We start from the raw sequence: 19,875 nt of genomic DNA, 5'->3' as shown, positions 1-19,875 counted from the left end.
TGTATCAAATTACAAGTAGATGCGTGGTTTGCATGATTCGTGTGTGCTACCTTATCCTAATCCACAGTGCAGTTGGAAAGGAATTCAGGACTTCAGGACCCATTCTCGAGAACTATTATTTACCGAAACAAAATCCAGTATTTCAACTGTAATAATACACAATTAAAAGACGAAAACAATACTTTAGTTGTTTGAAGTTGTATAACGTGCTAGGAGGTAGGTCTGTAAATTAAGGAAGAAAAATTTTCTCAGCATTCTATTGTATGATTTGTTAGTGGACGGCTAATGTTCTCAGATCCCAAAGCATAAAAAAATGTATGCTATACATGGTGCATCAGTGCAAAAGAATAACATGTGGATCATGGCGTGCGAGCAAATTTGAATTTTCCGACTAGAATGCTTTTGGTTAATCAATGTTTCAGTTGATTGATATCTGGATTACTAATGCTCTACTGTATATACTTCTTAATTTCAATTCAGGAATCCGCCCCTAAGCACTAGTTCTACTCTTTCAGGGGCGAGCTACAGTTTTTCTGTTTATATTATATTTTATATTACAATTATTAGCAAAATAAATTAATTAATTCGGGAGTGATTATAAGTTACTATTAACTATTGTTATAGAATACACAGAGCATTTGGACCTTACTTGTTAGGTCCTGCGCATTCTCCCCTCCCCCCTACCCCCAATATTTGGAGGTAAAATCTATGTAAGTTTTGAGAGATTCACAGCTTGTGAAATGTTCCATATATCCATATATTCTTCTTTTGACGTAGAATAGGTCTTTTCCTGCACTGAGTAAGAGCACCTGTTCCAGAATCTGTAGTGAAACAAAAAATAGCAGAATTTCAATGCTAAACTGTAACAAGCCTATGAGCCCCAGCCGAATGCTAATGTCATTAGTAGTTAGTCCATGAACTGTAACTTGTGTGACTATGCCTAATGAGCCACCTCCCCTCACTCTGGGCATGGGGGCGCTGAAGTTGCCATGCTGCTCGACCACTTGTTCGATTTGTATTTACGAGTTCTGCAATATTAAAGTGATAATACACATGTAACCAGTGAGTGAAGCTTGGTGAAAAATTTGTTGTGACCTGGGACTAATTTTGGAATATCACTTCATATGAAGAAAAGATATATTTCATGCCCTTCATTAATTACTTCTCTTATCACAAATCCATACTCTCCATTTTTAACCGAAACAAAAATAAAACATTCGAACCAACACAACTATAATTTCATTCCCGAAACTGGGTGGCGTATTCTACACGCTGGTGTATTCCTTATAAAGTGCAGATTGTTTTTTTTTTTGCATGAATATCAAATTGTAATGTTACTAGCAACTGAGTAGACTTCCTTCATCTGACGAATAAACAGACCCAATAGCATACTTACAGCAATGAGAGAAACTCAACTAGGCAAATGACTACTAAAGACAAGCAGTGAAACTTACCGATATGTGTGAGAATGAGGTTCGTCATGTGTCTCACAGGCAATGGTGACCAATGTATACCATCCTTTGCTCGCCTATAAAAAGAACACAATCTCAGGGAGGCAGTTCTAATTTCACTATTCTTTGAAACTACTGATACAGATGATGGTAGTGAATGTGTCAGGGAAAACGAATATTCAAAGAAGCCTGTCTTGCAAATGTTCACTGAAGAGGCTATTCATAATTCGTGAGAGATGGTGGTGATAATGGACTAATAGTGGGATAAGTGGCTTGGGAAATAAGAGGCTGCTCGGAGTTTGTAAGATGATATGACGATACTGGAGCAATGAGTGGTAGAGGAAACACATATGAAAGGAATCTGCGATGATGTATACTTTAGAGGCTATTTGATTTCTTAGAATAATGGGTGATATGGTAATAATCAGTTTGGCTTCAGAAAATGAAAAGGTACAAGGACTGTGATTGGACTACTACGAACAATCTGCGAAAGATACCTAGAGAAGAATAAAGAAGTGTCTATAGTATTTGTGGATTTAGAAAAGGCGTTTGACAGAGTAGATTGGAACAAACTAATGGATATCCTGAAGAAAATAAGTGTGGATTGGAAAGACAAGAGACTGTTCAGTAACCTATATATGAAACAACGAGTCAAAGTCAGGCTAGCAGAAGAAATGTCTGAAGGAAGTGAAATAGGGAGAGGAGTACGACAAGGATGCCCTTTATCATTTATCCTTTTCAACATCTACTTGGAGGATTTGGTGAAGAACTATTTTCAGAACATGGAAGGGGTAAAAGTAGGACGAAGAAGAATAAAGTGCATAAGATTTGCTGATATGGCGTTGTTAGCAGAAGAGGAGATGATACTCAGACATATGGAGCTAAATGACAGCTGTGAGTAGTGTGCCGTTTTAGTTTCGGCACTCTGTGTTTCTTTCTTTCTTTTTTCTTCCTTATTCATGCCATTTTTCTGTTGTTAGTTACCCTTACTTCTCATAGATGGCATCCTATCCGCCATTTTAGGTCTCATTCCTCCTTTTCATAGATGGCTTTGTTCTTCTTTCCGCCATTCATGGTCTGATACTTCTCATGTATAAGGAGCGAATTTAAGTTATCACGTGATATGGGCTTTCGAATTTCATTGGCTCTGTTCTCATTATTATTAATTAGCGTCAGTTTGCCGGTGAAGCATGGTGGATGGTGGATGCGGAGTGTCTTGGGTCGACGCTCGAAGAGAATGGTTGTGGGACAGCCATTGAGAGCTGGGGCTTTTGTTTGGCGGTGATCTGTGATGAAGGCTCTGGTGTAGTCGGGACTTGATCTGGGATAATCTCTAACTACGTGTGGAAGCGTGACCGGGCTATGGAGTGTTTGAGTTGTGTGAGGATGGTGACATGAGAGTTGGAGAAAGACCATTGTTGGTTGGTTTCGAGGCTGGTCTGCCTACTATCGTAACAGGTTTTTCTACATCAGTAATTGTATGTTTCTTTTAAGTAATATAAGTATATTTGCTCTCATACTGGGGATTATGTAATTCACTTTGGTTTAAAGTATCCGCTGGCATTTCATCAATTGTATATTTTATAGTAGTTGTGTTTACCTTTATTTTGGTACTTCCTGCAGCATTCAAGAAGTATAGTATTGTCGACCAATTAACTTATACTTATAATCTGTTATTACAGATTGTGTCACTATTGTGTGTAATGGGGAATGCCAGTTGAGTGACGAGTAATTGGCAAGCCAGTCCCGAACGATTAGTAGAGTTATAGTTGACTTTATTCCCCCTGCATCCATTTTGTTTATTTTCTTATTGCCGGAAGTGTTAACTAATAAATGTAAACAGTTAGTTTATCATTTATGCTGAGCGTTTCATTTGTACCACACCTTACCCATGAGACTATCGACCCTATCGTACGTTTGACGGCAGGGTAAAAGTAAATTATTTAATAATTATTTAGTTATTATTTGGTATTAGTTATTTATACTTATTAGTTATTTCCAAACATAAAAAGAGGCAAGCCGTGTCAGTAGTATGGAATGAAGATAAATGCAAACAAGAAGGCCATGGTTGTCGCAAGAAAAATAAAGAAGGTAAACTTACGAATTCTAAATGAGTGAACAGCTTCAAATACTTGGGATGCACTATAAGCAGTAAGATAAGCTGCAACCAGAAAGTCAAAAGGAGGATAGCAATGGCAAAGGAAGCTTTTAATAGAAAAAGGAGCATCTTCTGGGGACCTCTGGAAAAATAACTAAGGAAGAGACTAGTGAAGTGCTTTGTATGGAGTGTGGTATTGTATGAGGCAGAAATATGGACATTACGACGAAGTGAAGAGAAACGAATAGAAGCATTTGAAATGTGGTTATGGAGAAGAATGGAGTCTGTGAAGTGGACAGACAGAATAAGAAATGAAGTTGTGTTGAAAAGAGTGGGAGAAGAATGATGCTGAAACTGATCAGAAAGAGAAAAAAGAATTGGTTGGGTCACTGGCTGAGAAGAAACTACCTACTGAGGGATGCAGAAAATAGGAAAGATTGAAAAATGCTGGGTTTGCAGTGAAAGACCTGCCCATGGGCAGAACATATATGTATGTATGGTAATAATGATGCACTGGTGGAATGTCTGTAGCAGGGAAAACAAATATTCAAAGGAATGTATATTATATAGTTATAATGAAACAAGTGTCACAGGGAAAACCGAAATATTCTGAAGAAACCTGTCCTTCGGCTACTTCTATTCATTGCAAGAGAGAGTGTATGCTGAGAATCAATTCTGATCTTGTCATGATTGGGCCGTAGTTATTGGAATATATTAGTACATGTAAACTACATCTATTGGCCTCGACAATAATATGAATTTTTTTCTCCCTTTCCCTTTAAGCTCAAAATAATGAGGTTATTCATTTGGCACACTGTTAGCACACCAATGTTGATCTTCGAAGTTTGAGAACAACTTCAAGCGACTATGTAATGAGTGGTCCAAAAACAAGTTACTATCTGGTGTTGGTAATAACGTAACTATCTGGTAAAGGAATAACGTATTTGCCTGGTGTTGGTAATAACATAAGAGTCATTTATGTCGTCATCGTCATCATCATCATCATTAGTTCGAACACATTTCGATCAACCCTTGTAATGACTGCTCTTCCCTATTGTTAATATTTCCGTATTTGGACTGCTACAGTAGTGATGGTATCTTTACCTGTGAATCTGCATGCGGAGATGGTGGTGAATATCCAGGACATCAAACCCATGTGTTACCACAACCTGTCTAGCAAACATGTTTGCTTCCATCACTTCAAACCTCAAGGTATGATGCAGGAACTCTACCTGACAAAAGAAACAAGATATTGTAAAATATAGCCGCATCATTGTTACTTCCTGCATGGCTCCTCCTCTTTCTTTTCGTCTTATGCTGGCTGCGTTGTTGCACATTCTATTCCTGCTTGCTGCCAAGCAGGACAGTATGTTAATTAACAGCCGTTTACTAAATGTGGCAGCAGTGGAAGTGCATAATGTCATCAACAGCCAATGATAAGACGCGCACGTTTAAATGTAGTCAAGCTGTAATGTGATTGGTTGTCGGAAATAACAGTGACGCAGATATAGATTTAATAACAAGAAACGTAATGAGCTTCTTGGCATGTAGTTTTCGTCGCAAAATAACTTACATATATGATTGGAAGAAGTTCCAAGATAAGACATTTTCATCCAATATATTCTACAAAGGACATTTTCTGTAGTACAGTATACTTGAAATAAACTATTAAAATATATCTTTTAAAAGCAAAGTAACGTTATATAATCAAATACTGAGATATCCAAACATGCACATCTACCTTCCTGAAATGCATGAACTATTTCAATTGTGTATGGATGGAATTGTCTTTATGCAATATTTGGCAGACATAAGAACGCGATAATACAAAAGAAACAGAGTGACGTCGAGCTTTGCTTGAATGCAGTTCTTACAGCAGCGATGTTCTGGTGTTCGCACACTTCTAATTCTCTCTGTAGGCTTCTTCGGTAGAGTGGAATCTGTCTCTTCGAAATTTTTCATCCACGTTTTGATAGCATGCGCAGATGGCATTGGCTCATGAGACAGATACTGTAATGCTGCCAATATAAGCGCTGTGCAGCCACATTTTTATAATAAACATTGATGGCATATATATGTTGTGCATCACTCCAATTCTTCATCCCGACTAAATGCTATACACTACCAAACACAACGAAAATGTCCGAGGCCGAACCCAACTGAGCATAGTCAGAAAAAGTCGAAGTTTAAAATCATTTGCTTTTCTGATTCACATTTTACTTTATCATCCCATTCCACTATACAGAAAAAGCTATGGTAAAAAATAATTTAATTCATATCTTATGCTATGTTACAATAGTTTTCAAATTGGGCTCATCATACTGAAACTGACATCTTCACATTATCGTCACTTGTTCTTCATGTCTGTTGCCAGATGCCAGGTACCAGGAACAACATTACCATATATGGAAAAACATGTAGACGAGGACCAACCGGCTTGGTGAACTAAATTAATTTGGGAGAAGCCAATTTCACATTGGGCAGTAGAAATAGGGATACAATTTTATCTATAATGTTCATTAGCAGCAATAGTTGAGCAGGCATTTTTATCTCGGTCAGGAATTCACGATAATCTCTTAGAACCTATCTTTCTGTAATCCTAAACTTCTTACATAACATCCACATTTTCTCTCTGCAGTATCTGGCCAACATTGTAGATATAGAACTTTATTCATTCTGCTAGTTACGTTTCAAGCTGTCGTAAAACACATCTTAGGAAAATGTGGAGAATTCTGAGTTTCTCTTTCCATTGATACCAATATCATGTTTCTAAGTGTCTCCTAACGATAGTTATTCAAGTTTGTAATCGGAAAGATCATTTAGTAACACTGTATAAATGTAGCTGGTTTTGCATGTACCGTAGTAATTGTTACACAGAACCTACTGTTCCTCCATTCCCTCCACTCCTCCCTTGGCATAAATCCCACATTCTTGTACTCTGACCTGTTTGATGAGAAAGCCCCCCTTGCAAGTTGAAGACACAGGTGGGACAGTGGTCCAAATGACTAGGGTGTTGGCTGGCAGACTCATCTTCAGCAGTCTCATTAGCTTCACTAAGTTGTCTTTGTACTCCCCCACGCCATTTGGTCCCCACCTACAAGCATAACCTCACGTTTAGTTTCCCACATTACACTGTACATTAACTGAAGACTGTAATCTAAACAGTAAAAATTAAGTTAAATACATATTTCTGTCATCCTCGATGATCTATTCGTTATCATACGTAGATAATATAAAATTAATACCAAAATATACTTCGAATTTTACAAAATCTGCAATTTAGAAAAACAATTAATTATACAATAACAATCAACAAATAAATTAATCAATTAACGTATGTGCCTCTCATTTACAGTCTACACTTATCTCCACAAATTCTGATTTTAGCTGAAATGTTAAAGATGTTATAGCCTAATTAAGACCTATTAAGATATGATTCTTCTGTTACAAACCAGTCCACATTAGACTGATCACTCACTCATGTGGTGGTATAATATTGAGGGCTTTGCTGGAAGAAAGGCAGATAGACCTATACGCCCTTCTTCGGGAAAACGGTTTAAAATGTAGTGAATAATTAGGCTATAGTAGCGAAATTTTGTTTTGATTGCACTGTACATACCTGCAGGACAGGGCAGCGTGCGTGTATAATATTTTATTCAGGTGCGTTTTAAAATCTTAGATTGCATGTATCTCAATTTGCCATACTGACGTATACGCCCTTTTTCCGGCAAACCCCTCAATTGATCCAGAGAATTGAAAGTAGCCTCGGACTGGACAGATAGGAAGAGGTTACTCCGATGCTTGATGGCAAAAGGGAAAGATGAAGAAGAAAAGAAGTTACAAAGTTTAGAGTATATTACTAATATAATATATATAGAACTCTTCCCACAGAAGCAGATGTTGTTCATGTTATTAAAGATCCACTAGACTAGGTTGAACACATTGCAAGATTAGTTTATAATGCAACGATGCAGAAATTAATAAAGGCTGCACTTACCTACATATATCCCAGAGACAGGAGTTTAAAATGATCACATCAGGGCTCGGCTTTTTATTCTTCTGTATAGCTGACATTACATCTTCAATTACACTGTTGTAACATTTAGTAAGAAAACAAAATTCCACGTATACAGAATTATTCTGTAAAAAAAAAAATAATAAATGTTAAGGCAAAACATTAAAAGTTGTGCTAAATAAAACTAAAAGTGAAATTTATCGATAGATGTACCAAAGATTGTAGTTTGTATGAAGTAAAATTCACAACAATGAATCATAGGTTACTTTTTCAACTTGAAACGAGAAATTCTGAGTGGTAGGGGATACACCACACCTGGTTAACTTCAAAACAATTTATTAAAAAAATGGAAAACTCGATTTGAAGAAAGAAAATTAATTTCAAACAAATATTTCTACTTGCAACAGCCCAGTAATAATAGTCTTTATAATTTGGTTGCTTCATTAGTTGGTGTTCTTTCTATATAGACACTTGAGCTTGCATTTCATTACTTCTGTCTGATTACAATAATCACATTACAGAGTTTTGCTACTTATTATGCTTGTGATTAAGTTCTAATACACACTCATACATCTATAGATCAACATCAAATGAATGACCTGGATGTTCTTACATACGCTCATTCACTAACCTCATATTCTCGTATTTCTTCAAACTCTCTACCTCGATGAGCTTGACTGCCTTTTGTAAGCGAGTCCCCCTTAAACGAGTTCTCCAACTAAAAAAAACATATATATTATAACCTCTCACATGCCTTTGATTAATTTCAATTTTTATGAATCAGTGTGTTATTCCTTCATACTATGCCTTTGTATATTTCAGTAATTAACATGTGGAACTATACATTATTTCATGATAGCAGGTGAAAATCTGAAGCTTAAATTTCATATCATTGAATACTAGTCAAGGAGGTTTAAGAATTGTGATGCTAACACAACTGTGATGTGTAGACGATTGATTACATAATGCACAAATCTACAATTCCAGCCTAATATTCATATTGTCACTAACAACGCTCTAAAAATATAAAATTTGAGAACAACTTAATATAAAGATTGTTTTAAAAAAAACTTATTAAAAATGCAGTGCTTCATTGTAAGTGGCAATATAGCGAATTATTTTTTTATTACTAGTTACCTTAATTATGTTATAGGCCTATTAGTCGATCAATTTCTGTCTAAAACACAGAGAAGGGCTGACTAGTGGAAGAGGTATGACTAATTTTTTTGTTTTCAGAAATGAAATGTAACAAAACATTAAACATACAACAATAGGGGTAAAAATCTCTCGAAGTCGTTATACACATGGCAAGTTTGTAATGAAAATTGATCATTTATATTACTGTTATAACCACTGTTTTGTCATTCAAACTTAGAGTTAATGGCAGTAGCAGTGGTGGTGGAGGCAATGGTATGGTGGTGGCAGCAGAAGTGGTGGGCTAATGCGAATTAACAGACCACTGATGCAAGTAAAGTTTTTTTTTATTTTAGTAGGTTATTTTACGATGCTTTATCAACAGCTTAGGTTATTTAGCGTCTGAATGAGATGAAGGTGATAATGCTAGTGAAATTAGTCCGGGGTCCAACACCGAAAGTTACCCAGCATTTGCTCATATTGGGTTTATGGAAAACCCCAGAAAAAACTTCAACCAGGTAACTTGCCCCGACCGGGAATCGAACCCAGGCCACCTGGTTTTGCGGCTAGACGTGCTAACCATTACTCCACAAGTGTGGACTGCAAGTAAAGTGACAGTGAAATGAAGAAGTGGGCATAATCAGATAGAGTACAAAATTTAAGGAGAAAGGAAAAGAAATTCGATTTAAATTCAGTCCTCTGATGTGATAAACTTAAAAACACATTAATTGGATTTAGAGTTTTTATTGGGGAGGGGGCAGCAGTTTCTAGAATTTTGAAAAATGAGGAAGAAGAGTATTAGAATAAGAGGTTTGTAATGATCGTAATAGCTATTTTCACACACATTATCATGAAAGAATACTCAGTGTCTCTACAGCATATTAATGATACGTTGAATGACCACAACGACCATATATCTTAGAATAAAATACAAATCGTGTACCAGGTATAAAATCTTCCACTCACTTTTTCCTTTAATGCAGGAAAACTTATCAATGTGTTTTCATTTAAGAGCCACACCAAATCCTTATACATAGATCTCACATCTGCAACGAAAAACATACAGAATCAACAAAATGCGTAAAGCAGTCGTTATAAATTTTATTTTTGAGGTCATTGTCTTTCCTGGTACACTGCAAACATAAGGGAAGTGACTGATTAATGCCAGAAAATTATTAACACTGCTTTCAATACTTCAAACAGCTCTATCATACAGTAATCCTTATAACCCCAAAAGCTTTTTTAAAACACTTTTCTTTTCGTCAACAACACTTCCTTGTGAAACTTAGTATATTATGTAGACTAATAGAAGACCACTGAAAATTAATTATTCAAAAAGAAACCTCAACAAATTTGGAAATGTAAACCTTTCAAGGCATTTCAAATGTGCCCACATGCTTTGTGCGAGCGTAGTTTGTATGTGTGGGTTAGTAAATGGATAAAATGAGTATGTAATTGGTTTGATTTTGGGCAGCTAATTTAGAATATTTTTGTAACTGACAAAATTACTAAGAATTATAATGCAAAAATAATGTGTGAAGTGCATAAGTGTCATAGACAGAACAATACTGAATACTGTGAATGAAAAACTTTCTTTGTACAGCTGAAGACATGAACCATAATTTGAAAAATAATGATGTACAGTACCATATTCCACTGAAAGAAAGAACAACGAAGACATGGGAAGAGAAGAAGCTCAGACATGTACATGAATTGGCTGCTATACAGGTTTCTTGATAGTTGCGCTTGAGTGGCATATACGAGGGTCACCTCAAAAGTAATGCACAACATTTATTTAAAATTTACATTTTTATCCTACAGCTTTGTTATTTTCACATAATGTAGATACATCCTTTAGGAACAAAATGTCACTTTTCCACATAATCCCCATCCCTTTCAACTGGCTTGCGCCACCTTTGAATGAGAGTCTGTATACTTGCATGGTAAAAGTCTGGACCAACAAGTCTGAGCCACTCTTTAGCAGCGTGCACGAGGGAATCATCATCTTCAAACCTCGTTCCACGAAGGGATTCCTTCAGTTTACCAAAGAGATGGTAATCACATGATGCCGATCAGGACTATAAGGCGGTTGTTTCAATGTTGTCCATCCAGGTTTTCTGATCTGGTCTGTGGTCTTATGACTGACATGTGGCCATGTGTGTTGTCGTGCAATAGCAGAACATTCTGCTTCTCCCGATATGGTCGAACATGACTCAGTCGAGCTTGAAGTTTCTTGAGAGTTGCCACATATGCGTCAGAATTAATGGTGGTTCCATGTGGCTTGTTACCCACAAGCAAGAGTCCTTCTGAATCGAAAAACACAGTAGCTATAACTTTTCCTGCAGAAGGCGCAGTTTTGAATTTCTTTTTCTTTGGTGAATTTGCATGATGCCACACCAATGCGGCCTCTTTTTCTCTGGTTCAAAATGGTGGAGCCATGTTTCATCTCCTGTCACAATTCTTGCAGGAAAGTCATCTCCACCATTCTCATGCTGGTCCAAAAGTTCGCTGCACACTATTTTTCGGGTTCCTCTGTGGGCTTCTGTCAACATCCTTGGAACCCACCTGGCACAAACCTTTTTTTTAACCCCAACTGTTTCAATATTCTGCACACACTTGCTTCTCCTATTCCAACTTGGAGTGACAATTCTTTCACTATTACGAGTTTGTCAGTCACAACCATGTTGTTAACACACTGCACATTGTCAGGACTTTGTGTAGTGCAGGGTCTGCCACTGTGAGGAGTACCCCGAATATTGGCGTGCCCCTCTTTCACCAGATAATCTGCTTGCCCACTGACTAACCATACTACGATCAACAGCTGCATCTCCATACACTTTTTTCAATCTCTTGTGAAGGTTTCCCACTGTCTTGTTCTCACAGCACAGGAACTCGATAACAGCACGTTGCTCCTGACGAATGTCAAGTACAACAGCCACCTTGAAGGAGTGCTATCATGGCGCCACTCATGGGAACGACTTAAATTAAATTTTAATACAAGCAGGAAGAATGTAACTATGATCTCCATAAATTGCAAAGGTGTAGAATAAAAAAGAAATAATAAAAAAATGCTGTGCATTACTTTTGGAGTGACCCTCGTATCTTTGAGCAGCACAAGCCATGCTATTTCAGTTACCATCAAGTCGTGGACAGGTGAACATCGTGCAGTTTCTTGTTGAGCCTTTTTTAAAAAATGATGACTGTGATTGCAACACTGTGATTATTTCGTACCCATTTTCGAGTAGGTGGACACGAAAGAATTCCTTATAAGAAAACCCTACTGGTATGAGTGAGAAATGTCAGACAAAAGGTTCAACTTTCAAACAGAAGTTCGTTAGATGTCACAACATTTGGGCTCCCGAGAATATCGCAGCAGTGAGGTATGCTGTTACTATATCTCCACGACGTTCAGCCATTATCTGAATCTTACACCTAGACTTCAAGTTCCATTCTTACAAATTATGGTGGTTCAGAACTTCGGCAACATTACTGGCTCAACTGCCAAGATGATTGTGAAACCATATTGGAAAGTATTACAGGTGATGCTGTTATGCTCAGTAATGACTAAGCTCATTTTCATTTTTCGAGTGCGTCAACAAACAAAACATTCCATACTTGTTCCCAGAAAACCCTCGAGAAATGCATCAGCGACCTCTCCACAGCAAGTGTGTTACTGTTTGGTGTGCTGTTACACAATTTGGAATAACAGAGCCATACTTTTTTGAGGAACAAGGACGCACAGTCACTGTTTGAAGTGTGTGTATCTCGTGAGGGCAAGCATTTGGACAATATTATCTTTAAAACATTCTTCTGTAAGATGGTAAAATAAAATTTTGAGTAAACCTATGTTGTCTTGTTATTTATGTTTCTAATTGGGAAGATCATTCCGCCAGACCCTGTACAAAGTTTCCTCCATACTTCGTATTTTGCTTAATATACATACTTATCCAGTGATGTCAGAACTGGAAACCAAGACAATAACAACTAGGGTTGCCATTCATCTAGCTTTTGATGGATGTATGTGTGTGTATTTATTCACACTGCAAATGGGAATATACCCGGTGGCAGTGGATGGAAAGACAAATGTGAGTGAGCATGTAAAGACATTTTCTTAGTGTTCATAGCTTACATTAACTCGATAGGTTTCATTCATAGTTTTTTTGCCCAAGGCCAGGTCTTTCACGCAAACCCAGCATTCTCTAATCTTCCCTCTTTTCAGCCCTCCTCTTTGTATCCACATATGATCCATATATATTAATGTCGTCTATCATCTGATATCTTGAATAATTTCAAGGGAAAAATTGTTTCGGGGACCCAGGTATCGAACCTTTAGCTAAATTCACCAATGCTCTCCCGACTGAGCTTTTTTTTTTCAGTTGGTTATTTAACGATGCTGTATCAACTACTAGGTTATTTAGCGTCTATGAGATCGGTGATAGTGAGATGGTATTTGGCGAGATGAGGCTGAGGATTCGCCATAGATTACCTGGCCTTCACTTTACGGTTGGGAAAAACCTCGGAAAAAACCCAACCAGGTAATCAGCCCAAGTAGGGATCGAACCCGTGTCCGAGCACAACTTCAGACTGGCAGGCAAGCACCTTAACCGACTGAGCCACGCTGGTGGCTCTGACTGAGCTATCCAGGAACTCTTCACAGGAAGCCATAACTGAAAGCTAGATTTGAATCGGATATCTTCTTTTGCCTCAAACTTTTCTCCCATTACCATTCATTCTAGTGTATCCTTCAGTAGGCAGTTTCTTTTTAGCCAGTGATCTAGCCAATTTCTTTTTCTCTTCCTGATCACTTTTAGCATTATTCTATCTTCACTCAGTCTTTCTAACATAGCTTCATTTCTTAGTCTGTCTGTCCATTTCATACGCTCCATTCTTCTCCATATCCACATTTCAAATGCTTCCAGTCATTTCTTTTCACTTCGTCATAATGTCCATGTTTCTGCCCATACAATGTCACACTCCACACAAAGCACTTCACTAGTTTATTCCTTAGTTATTTTTTCAAAGGTCCGTAAAAAATTCTCTTTTACTGTTAAAAGCTTCTTTGCCATTGCTATCTTCCTTTTGACTTCTTGACTGCAGCTTATGTTACTTTCTTCCTTAGTTATTTTTTCAAAGGTCTGTAAAAAATTCTTCTTTTACTGTTAAAAGCTTCCTTTGCCATTGCTATCTTCCTTTTGACCTCTTGGCTGCAGCTTATGTTACTACTACTTATAGTACATCCCAAATATTTGAAGCTGCCCACTAGTTTCACTGCCTCCTTCATCATGTTTGCATTTATCTTCATCCCATACTGCTCACAACTGTCATTTTGTTCCAGTAGCATATCTCTTAGTAATCTCGTCTTCTGCTAACAACACTAATCATCAGCAAATCTTATGCACTTTATTCTTTCTTCCTCCTATCATCACCCCTCTCATGTTCCGAAAACAGTTATTTACTAAATCTTCCAAGTAAATGTTTAACACCATAGGTGATAAAGGGCATTCTTTAGACTTAAATTATTAATATTCAAACTTTATTTTTAAATTCCTTTCATGTTTAGATGGGAAATATTGAATTTCATATTGACCTAATTAACAAAAATCGGCTTGTCCATCTGTCCTTAAGGATGAGGGTTTTTCCAACCCAACATTCCTTGACACAGATTAGTCCCGGTATAGACTCACAATGCATCCAATAAACTTACAGCTCCTGTTAAGTCAAGTTATTGTGTTGTGTGGTTTAACATTGTGCATCATACAGATGTAACTACTTTAAAACTGAAATAATTATAATATTGTAAATGATAAATCTGCTTGGACAATGACACACACACATACATGTATTAGTTTTTATTGTTTGGTTTATGTTTTATCTTATTCAATTTTAATATGATCATTGGTCACAAGTGTTATCGTATGACTTGCAATATTAAGTCTACATGTTACCATGGCAGAAAATGAAAAGGACAGCATTATTCAGGACCTAACTAAGAAACCATTCAGCTTTCGATCAAGAAATAGTTGGAAAAGGTCGACCTTAACTTTTTTAACCAATGGTAACCATAACAGATAATAATTATGTAGAACCAAAAAATTAATCTTTACGTAGATCATTCGTCCAACAGTGCATATATTTGTGGAATCCCAGCCACCAAGTCACTCAAATGAGTGCGTTCCTTGTGTTATAACAGTTCACTTAATATATGTGTCAATATTATTATATGTCGAACATGGACTAAGGCCACTAAGGCAAAATACCAAAGGAGAAAGATTCTAGTGGTTAGAGCGCCCAGTACATAGAATTGGGGTCCTGGGTTCGATTCCCAGCGCCGGAACAAATTTTTCTCCATTAATAACCAATGGTAACCATAACAGATAATTCTTGTAGGACCAAAAAAATTAATCTTTACGTTCTTTAACTAATTTATGCAGTAAACATAAGGATAAAAAGCAAGAGTATGTAGGCCTAAGGCATTTTCAAGTTTCACTATATTATAGTAAAACGAATATTAGGACCGAATTACGCCAGCGAGAGTACAACGCATGGTGCAGCTTACCTCAAAAGGGAAAAGGCGTTATTCTGTATAGTGAATTCACTCCCTCTAACAAATGGATAACTAAGCCTGATGGAATGACTAAGGGTGAATGGAAGGAGGCTATCAAGATGACTGCCAAACTTAAGTGCCGTAAGAGCCATACCCGGTAGGTCTCAGCATAACCACTGCAGGCGATGCCTCAGTGAGATAGAAACCCTTGGACATGTCCTGGGAGCCTGCCCTTATGGCGAAACATTGCGTATACATAGGCACCATGCAATTAGAACTAAATTGGCCGATGCCCTTAGAAAACTAAAATACACCGTCTATGAAGAAGTCCATGGAACTGCCGACAATGGCAGTAACAGACAAATTGACATAATCGCCATTAGCGAATCCCTGTCTCAGGGTATGATAATCGACCCCACCATAGGTTTGAAACGTACAAAGGACAGCCCGAAGACGTACATGAGGAGAAACGAGCAATCTACATTCCAACCATCCCGTATTATAAAGATAAATACCAACTTCACGATATCAGTGTTACGGGATTGATGTTTGGAACAAGAGGAATGATACCCAACTTCTCTTCTCAATTCTGTAAGACCCTAGGACTGCACAAGTCTTTTCTGAATAAACTGGCCCTCCTCATAATTAGAGAGTCAGTCAAACTTTTACGGAACCCCGTATATGGACTCTAATTCAGTGTATGGAAAAAATTGACGCACCATTATCATTTTTCTTTTTCCTTCTTAGCTTTCATTGATTCTTTACTTGAAATTTTTTTTTCTTCTGTAAACTGCCATTGTTTGTGTATTTGTTTGCCTTTTTTCTTACTCTTTTAGCTCTCATCTTCTATTTGTTCTTGTACTGTTTTGTATGCTTTGTCTAATGGCAGCCTCTAATTTGAGGAAGCTCTGATAAATAAAAAAAAATTGGAATTAAGTAGCAAGCCCTTTACAAAAATCCAGGATATGCCCCTGGTTTTAAATAATCTAATGTTCACAGAAAAATAAACAGTCGTCATGGTAACATCTCGTGAGAGATTTTGTGTAGCAGTATAGTTATTTCAACAATATTCTGACAAATTAAAGTTGATAATTTTTAATGCAAGCGTAGAATGAAAGGAAATTTAGTTACTTGAGTCTCCAAGGAAGAGCACACGTTTTCCAGCCAACAACTTCGCTGCATCTGCCGTTGAAAATATATCCGACATTCTGGAAGCGTTTCTCAGTCTGCCATCTAAAACAATTACAATTACTAATATTATCAATAACATGATTGCAATATCGATTTTCAAATAAAAGTAACAGCTAACAAAAATAGTATCTGAGAAATTTTTTTCAACTTTTGAACCCTAGTTTTGCTCCACAGGTATCTATTAACATTAAAATTGTAATTTTTGAAAGGTTATAGTTCAATTGTTGGTTCTTCTTGAGCTTTTTCTGAAATTTAATTTCATCCATACCATCGTCAGAGATAAATGTCTGAAATCAACACAGAAAATGTGTCCTTACAGAGATTCAAACAAGCAACTAATTGCATGGACATCTTTAATCAGACCACGAGGTTTCTTTACCACATTAGTGTGACATTCAACAAAATAGGTCTAAGTCATGCAAACTGAATTAAAAAATGTTTATAGGAAGGTAATGTTTGAATATACAGCTCAGATATTTGTTAGTCATTTGTTTGCCTGCTTCTTAATTACTATTCTACCGCCAGGAGCGTAAGAGGACACCTTTTTTTGTTCATCGCCAGGGGCGCGAGCGTCCACGATAGTTAAATGACCTAATTGGTATATTTGGTCCAGGGTAATACTAGTTTTTTATGATAAAAAAAATATCTTATTTTTATAAATGTGTTTTCCCTGGTCCAAAAATACAATACAAATGGAGCAAAAATGAAATCGAATATCGTACTATAAGACAAAATAATCACATTTAGGCTAAAATATTTGTTCTTTTAACTTTTGTGGACGCTTCTTGCGCCCTAAGCAGAGGAAATGAGAAAGGAATCAAAACGTATCTTGCATCTCTCGTGGTAGGAAACAGAAACCTTGAAATGCACAATGAGGATACAGTGCAGTGTATTCAAATATTACACCTACATAAATATGAAAATATCAGGCATAGCCATAATTTCCTTTACGTTGATTTGTCATGAGTCTTTTTTTGCTCAAAACCATTTATGTGTACCATGTGTAGAATGAATATCCCGCCATATACAATAGTACAACATATAGATATATTTGTAAAACTATAAAACTATAAAACTTTGTAAAAATTGTAATTGTAATATTGTAAAATGTTGACATGTTCCACATCTTAAAGCTTCATTGCTCATGTAAGATCTATGGAATAAAATAAATGAATGAATGAATGAATTGTATTTAAAAATTCAACAGCTGAATGAAAATTCATAAATTAATAAAAATAATTAGGTTAGGTTTGAGGCCTACAAAAATAATAATTAGGTTAGGTTGAAGCCAAAGTCGGTACGTAGCGATTTACAATTTCATTTGCGGCACTCGTATATAGGCTATTATATTATTATAATACACCTACCATCAATGTTCGTGCGCATAAATGGTTCCGTGCATGAATGACTTAAGACACTTAGCAGAAAGGTGTTCAGTGCTGGTTACACCAAAAGATACCGGTAAGTTACATATACAACTTAGAATACATGTAAATATAATGTGAAGTCATAACTGTAGATATTATGTTCACTTATTATTGCAAGAATGGCGACCCTATTTTGCGTTGTTGACCTGTCACAGACGCCTTCTGGAAAATGACCTACTACTTACACAATAATACTTACAGCAACACAATATTTACACCCAAAAGATCACCAAGTTTCTTCGCATCAAAATGAAACGAAAGTGACGCTATGCACAAAATATTCTGCTGAACGAATGAGCCTTTTAGTTTTTATGGTTAGGCATATTTCATGATTAGTACAGTGACACTAATGACAACGCTTAATTCCCTTTCAAACTTCTGAAAATTGACGATTATAGTGTCTAATGTAGCAATGTTTAGTGTAGCACCACGTTCAATCATGCGTAGCCCTGCAGTATAAATAATGCTTACTAACATAGCACAGAGACATACAGTACGATAACTACGATAATACTATATATTATACCTGTAAAGCGACAATATTAGCACGTGACGATCCCTCCTGATTTCTAAGCAATCGACAGTAACCAGTCGGCTGATGTGATCTTTCTACATATTGCTGTCGATCAGTCGATGTCACGTTTCGTAGGAGTGCAGTGTGCACAGAGAGGCAGTCTGCTTCTTTGTAGTAAAGTAGTAGGGGTAAGGAAACTTCATTCTCTGTGGAAAAAAGAAAACTTAAATGAACCTGTTAAGTCTATCGCAAATCATACATATGAAGCCATAGACTGCATTATATACATAACTACGAAAATGGTAAAGGAATTATGGTAAATTTTTAGACTTACGTAAAAGTAGTCCAAAGTCCATTTTTCTTTAAGTGTTTGGTTTTCTGTATCCACTTATCTTCCATGCTTGAAATTAATTTCTGTTCCAAAGAATTTTGCCCGAAACATCTGCAACAATGTAAGTATGAGTAGACTGCGTATTAATAGGTTACAAACCTCGTACTACTCCCTGCTGGCTTATTTTCTTATTTCGTCTAGCAGCTAGCTATTAGCCTACCGGTAATGAAAACATTAACCGCTTTGAAATACTCTCATAACAATAGACTTTTTGTAACTACACATCTTTCGTAGAAAATAAAATAATATACAGATAGGAAAACATTTTATTATTAAATTGGAAAACACTTTTACTTTTTATGAAACAATTAACATTAATACTACTTTACAGTACCGGTACTATGAGTATTTTCAAACCTAACAAATGTTTTTCTGTGAAAACACAGCACCACTTCTACTTATGATTCATGGATCCAGTCGGCCTGGGTAGCGCAGTAGCGCCTAATATAAACTTAAATGAAATAGTGAATGACAATCACATGATCTAAATTTCAACATATTCAAATTCATTTTGAACTGTGTGTGTACAACTATATATACAATAATAGTAAGAGAGACCAACAATAAAAACACATTGTTGCTTGTTTCATGCATGACCGATTCTACTACGATGTTATGATTGATTCGAGCGCTGGGAAAACATACCTGTGTTACATTACGTACCGGTAATCTTTACACATTAACTTTCGATGATACTGTATTAGAACTGGCGTTACTGGTAATAACCATCATGAAGGATTTTTAATGATTTGCTTAATAAAAAGGACTGATACACAGCATATTTTTACTATTTTCGACTGTGGACGTATATAAGTCTATAATTCAAATAAGGACAATAAGATACAGTAGGCTTATATAGCAGGAGAGCTACAAAATTATCTATGGTGGCAAATAACCGACAGCAGGAGTTTTCTCATCCGTGGTTTAGTCTATGTACGTTTCCACTGCATGTTAAACTATGCTATGCTAGGCGATGCGATAGGGTGTCATTGCTGTCCACATTCGCGTATACAGTTAGCAGCTGTAGTGCTTTAATCATAGCCAAGAGATTGATACGTAATTTTTATGTCCATCGCTATGAAGTAGCGATTAGCACGTCTGACCGTGAAA

The 19,875-nt window shown here is 36.6% G+C and overlaps 1 protein-coding gene across 4 annotated transcripts in view; it reads right to left on the bottom strand.

The window, feature by feature from the left end:
• LOC138694483 (PC-esterase domain-containing protein 1A-like) overlaps positions 1–18,526 on the bottom strand; it is a 28,647-nt gene extending 10,121 nt beyond the window's left edge. Inside the window, exons 1-8 of one of the 4 annotated variants that reach the window (XM_069818246.1) lie at positions 18,387–18,526; positions 16,374–16,475; positions 9,665–9,744; positions 8,196–8,282; positions 7,547–7,689; positions 6,493–6,643; positions 4,654–4,781; positions 1,455–1,528 (exon numbers count right to left, since the gene is read on the bottom strand). In XM_069818246.1, coding sequence (XP_069674347.1) covers positions 1,455–1,528; positions 4,654–4,781; positions 6,493–6,643; positions 7,547–7,689; positions 8,196–8,282; positions 9,665–9,744; positions 16,374–16,449 — 739 coding nt within the window. In that variant the 5' untranslated portion in view covers positions 16,450–16,475; positions 18,387–18,526. Of the gene's footprint in view, positions 1–1,454; positions 1,529–4,653; positions 4,782–6,492; positions 6,644–7,546; positions 7,690–8,195; positions 8,283–9,664; positions 9,745–16,373; positions 16,476–18,059; positions 18,352–18,386 lie in introns of those variants that run through there. The other 3 variants (XM_069818247.1, XM_069818249.1, XM_069818250.1) reach the window with 3 other exon arrangements.
• Between the last annotated feature and the right edge of the window lie 1,349 nt (positions 18,527–19,875).

Source organism: Periplaneta americana, chromosome 2 (genome assembly GCF_040183065.1).
Source record: "Periplaneta americana isolate PAMFEO1 chromosome 2, P.americana_PAMFEO1_priV1, whole genome shotgun sequence".
Classification (NCBI taxonomy): Eukaryota; Metazoa; Arthropoda; class Insecta; order Blattodea; family Blattidae; genus Periplaneta; species Periplaneta americana.
Note: the sequence above shows the minus strand (reverse complement) of the source record. Positions and strands in the feature narration are given on the sequence as shown.